Here is a 4,721-nt window from a genome sequence, read left to right on the forward strand (position 1 = left end):
TCATATTGTTCCCAATAAATCATCGAGGAATATTATAAATAAATGTTGAAAAAAAAAACATCGAATTTCATTGCAAATTATCAAAGAGCATCAAGGGATATCGTGGAATACAATGAACTGGAACGAAAACTAAAATAAGGACAGGAAAAATAACATTTTTAAAACACAATACGGCGTCGCATATCCATTCAAAGTATGTAACGAAAATGAGTTGAAAGAGCTTTTATAATTATGTCTAGACAAAATAAACTTACTTGCTGATTGTCACCTCCAACGGAAAGATGAGTTTGTCTGTCCGACTTGATTCTGTGACGGTTGTTAGCGCTCACTTTTATGATAGACTGATTTTGGAGTTAGACACGATAGAGAACGAGGGATGGATATGAGAGAGTGAAATTGGAATTAGATATAGCAAAATGAGAAGAAAACAATGTATAATTTTTCAATTTTGAATATAGTAAAGGTAATTGTGAAAAAAAATCTATTCTATGGGCAGAGTTTCAAAGTTTTAATCTTCAATTTTTAAAAAAAAAAAAATTGTTGGTGTACAAAGTGAGGTTAATTCACTAGTTCATTCATTGTGCTGTACCAAGTTTCAATACATTCCTTCTTAAGAAACAAAAAGTTACAATAAATTCAAAGGAGATTAAGTTATATAACCATCCAGCATGGCCAATTCTTAAATGAAGACCGAGATAACAGCGTCCTTTCGGAAGCGTCAAAAATGAAGATTTGTTTTCCGAAAGGTTCTTGATCATCTACCATTTGTAAGTCTAAACTTATCGGCCATTTCGAAAGCGGCGTCCATCAAATGAAGGTTCTCTAAAAAAAACTTAAGGGGCAACGGTGGCTCGAGTTTTATGGGGTCGAGGCCCGATCCATCTGTATATGAATTGCGATTCAAATAATTCATGGACTCAAGCGGACCAGATTGGTATCGACGGGTTAGAGGAGTCAATTCGGGTTCTTTTGCAACCTTGACTTTCTTCTCTTATAGATCTCGGCAGCCCAGCTTTTTCCGATTTCGGTCTGGAATTTCCCTGATTAGAGCAATTCAACCATGATAATGATTATCACGAAAGAATATGATTGAGTAATACACTATTGTGAAAGAAATAACAAAAAAAAAAAAAAAAAAATTATTGAAACCTGCTGTGGAAAGGAAAAACTCATCCAGAACCTTCCCATGCTCTGTAATAGCATTATGAAATGTATCAATGATACTATACATGGGATAAAGTATCTTGTATAAATAGATGATAGAATATTGACTGTTAGGATAAGATAAAATACCATCTTCATATTCCAATGCTTGGAGAATCATTTCAACCTGGATGAACCACGTTTAGCGTTACAATTTAGAAAACATAAAAATGAAAAACGTTTATAATGCCCTTGGAATAATGAAAATGATAAGAATGATGTAGCAAAGTGTGTTGTGAAGCGTGGGATATAGTAGACCATATAGAGCCCACAGTGGGGTAAGAATATGACAATATATACACATGGGATTATATATAAAAAAAAAAATTGTTTTTTGGTAAATCCTTTTCCCTGTACACTAAAAAAAAAAAAAAAAAAAACAGGTATTTTGGTAAATCCTTTTCCCTGTACACCTCAAGAGTATATCTCAAAAAATTGTTTATTTCTGCTGGGTAACAGAACTTCTAAAGATGCCAACCAAAGTTCGTTTAGAATGAAACTTTTTAAAAAGCATAGCAAACAAACTGTAAAATTTAATAGGAACATTTTGTAGTGGAAAAAAAACACAAAACAAAGCATACATGCTTAGTAATTACATTATTTTATGGCTAACACGAGGTAATCAAATTCCACCATCAGCCAAGTCTATAAAAGAGTAAAATAAAAATGTAAGATATGCATAGTCTCTCAAAGAGAACTGATTCAAAAACTGATTTGACAAAACCACTAAGATCACTTCTTATAAAATTGCTGAACTCTTCTGAAGAAAAAACTTCAAATGCGATACTTCACTTAAAATATTAGGGGATACGTACTTTATCAAAGTCCTTCACGAGATTAGCCTCTATGGACGAATTGTTTTCATACTCTTCCCAGAGTTCTTTGATCTCCTCAGCTGCAGAAATGGCCAAGCATATAAATACACGAAGCTCAGACGGTTTGTGGATCAACATTGGAGTAATTGTCTTATTTTACCTCTCATACCCCCACCAAGAACTTCGCACATTTCGTTCAAAGCTGCTCTCTCCATCCTACTCTTTTCATGTTTCGGCACGCCATCCGATGGAGTTATGTCACCAACAATCGCTGAGAAGTTCAGAATTGTGTCAAAATTCAACACAATAATATCAAGATGGTCGATGCAAGAAAAAATATAATTCAATGCTTTACAGCCTATATAGACTTATTCAGGCCCAAGATGGTTACTTGTAATAATCAATTTTAACTTTGGTCTCAAGCACACAGTCATATATATTTATATACAGTACCATTGGTGTCGGTTTAAGAAAGTAGCGTCTAACCCAATATATATCTTTGAAAAGCTGAAAACCGAGTTTTGGGCACCCAAATATAGTGAAGTGGCTGTCTCAAATCTTTCTACGAGAAAATAAATTAAGCCATTGTCTCCAAAACAGCTGTGAGATCAGCTCAAAATCGTATCTTGTAAGTCTTTAATTGTAAACTGGTTCACCAGAGAAGCTGAAATCTACAGAAGCATTGAGGTGAATTCTCCAGACTTTTTTGAGATCATGGATAAGACTGTACTAGATAAAGTTGGAAGATCAAAATCGATAGCATACTACATAAAATAGTGTTACCTTCAGCGATATCGTGCACAATTGCAATCTTTATACACCTGCTTCGATCAATGACAAAAACCAATCACTAAATGAATAAACATGATAAGAATCTCAGTAATCAATTTATGTCGATAAATAAAACACATCACATATTTCTGAGAGGCATGTACTCTCCCAAGTGTAAGTACTCGATTTTCACTGAAAATTTTCCTCCCTAATTACTTAACTACATTATTATCTAAACCATTAGGTTGACTCAACTAACAAATAAATTTCTCATTACATTTAAATCCATAGATTCCTAACAGATTCATAACAAAATTCAATTTAATCGGTACACCCCTAACTCTTATTAGAGAACACGTTTACCCAACCAATCAAACTCTCTCAATCCGCTCATAAAGCAACGGTTGCTTTCTCTGCAATTCAAGAAGCGAACAAAAAAAACCAGCATCAAAGCTTGGATTACAACAAGACTGGAAAAAGTTTCCACCTTTCTTTGTTCACGCCGGGAAGATCACCGCCGATCAGCGACATCAAAGCCATTCGGTACATATGATCAGCTATTGACTCGGGACACTTTATTCCATGGTTCACCCATCCTTTCCTCTTCGTGGTCTACACCAAAAACGAGAAAAACAAAATACATTTATTTTTCATACCAAATCAACAAAAATCTAACATTTCAGGCATTTCTCTATCAATTTCCTTTAACAAAGAAGAAGAAATGTTATGCATCAACAATGGCGATCAAATAGCCAACTCAGTGCATATAAGTTGACGCATTACAGAAGTGAAGTAAATATCACTCCTGAATAAACATCAGTGAGTAAAAATTCTTAAATTTGATATTCATTCTCAGAAAGGCATTTTTATATCAAAATCTACGAATCTGTAGAATAATACTCGATACAGTAATTACTCAATGCATATAAAGTTTTAGACAAAACATGCGAATAAAACTAAATCGTTCACAACAGCGAAGCCCAAGTTCAGCTCAAATTGCTCAACGGCACAAAAGAATGCTCTGCATGTATTTTCCTTGGTTTTCTCGGCAGCCAAACAGCGAAATTAGGGAAGAAAACAAAAAAAGAGATTACACTATTTGATGCAGACCTTGAGGCGATTACAGAGAGTGAGGAAATCAACGGCGGAGGAAGTGGAAAACGACGACGCAGCGTCGGACGAGTCAAGACTCGTCGGCGGTCCGGAGCGGACGGAGACGAGGCGGAGCGAGGCGGCGAGAGGAGCGTCGGAGAAGAAAGCGGTGCGGTTGGGCGGTCCAAGCGGCGGCGAGCCCCGGCGGAGACAGCGGTTCAGCTGAGCCGCGCACTGAGCCGGCGAGTGAACCGCCATTTTTGTCGGATCGGTGAGTGTGAGTGCGTGTTGGTTTTCACGCCTCCAAACGACGACCACGTACTCCCGAGTAGCTACTCTGCTTTGTGTCTTTTTTTTTAAAAATTATTTTAGGCTATCTTATGTTTGGACTTTGGACCGTTTTGCCATTAAAAATACAAATTCGACAGAAGATGTATATATAAAAATAAAAGAATTTGGGGAAAAAGAAGATAAATAGTTAGAAGAGGCCTATGTATACCTTGACGTGTACATATTAGCTTGATATTTCATTATTTTTCACAAAATAAGAGGTCTCAATTTCAGTTTTCACGAGTTAGAGGCCCGTATATGTTTAAATAAAAATCGGTGTCTAATTAATATACAAAATTTAGTATACTTTGGCGTGTATTTTTTTTTCTTTTATTTATAAAAAAAACGTGATGTCAATTGTTAGTTTTGCACTTATTAATAAGTCCATAAAAATGCGTATGTTAACCTGAAAAATTGGTTACAATTATCCCACAAAATGATCTGAGTTCCGAGTATGCTGTCTCGGAGGGTCTTAGTTTCTAGGCAAGACTTTCTCTAAATATAGATGAA

General features: G+C 35.6%; 1 protein-coding gene across 1 annotated transcript; it reads right to left on the minus strand.

Annotated features, from left to right (window-relative positions):
* Positions 1–529: 529 nt before the first annotated feature.
* Positions 530–4,245, minus strand: LOC149402578 (Metal-dependent phosphohydrolase). Its single transcript, XM_089610145.1, has 8 exons — positions 3,900–4,245; positions 3,277–3,401; positions 2,802–2,839; positions 2,179–2,289; positions 2,019–2,098; positions 1,294–1,330; positions 1,150–1,191; positions 530–1,040 (listed from the first exon to the last, which is right to left on the minus strand). The coding sequence occupies exons 1-8, from the start codon at positions 4,137–4,139 to the stop codon at positions 955–957; spliced, it is 759 nt and encodes a 252-aa protein (XP_089466271.1). The 5' UTR covers positions 4,140–4,245; the 3' UTR covers positions 530–954.
* Positions 4,246–4,721: the final 476 nt, after the last annotated feature.

This window comes from Urtica dioica, chromosome 3 (genome assembly GCF_054948205.1).
Source record: "Urtica dioica subsp. dioica isolate 48M chromosome 3, U.dioica_male_clone48M_v1_H2, whole genome shotgun sequence".
In the NCBI taxonomy this organism is placed as follows: Eukaryota; Viridiplantae; Streptophyta; class Magnoliopsida; order Rosales; family Urticaceae; genus Urtica; species Urtica dioica.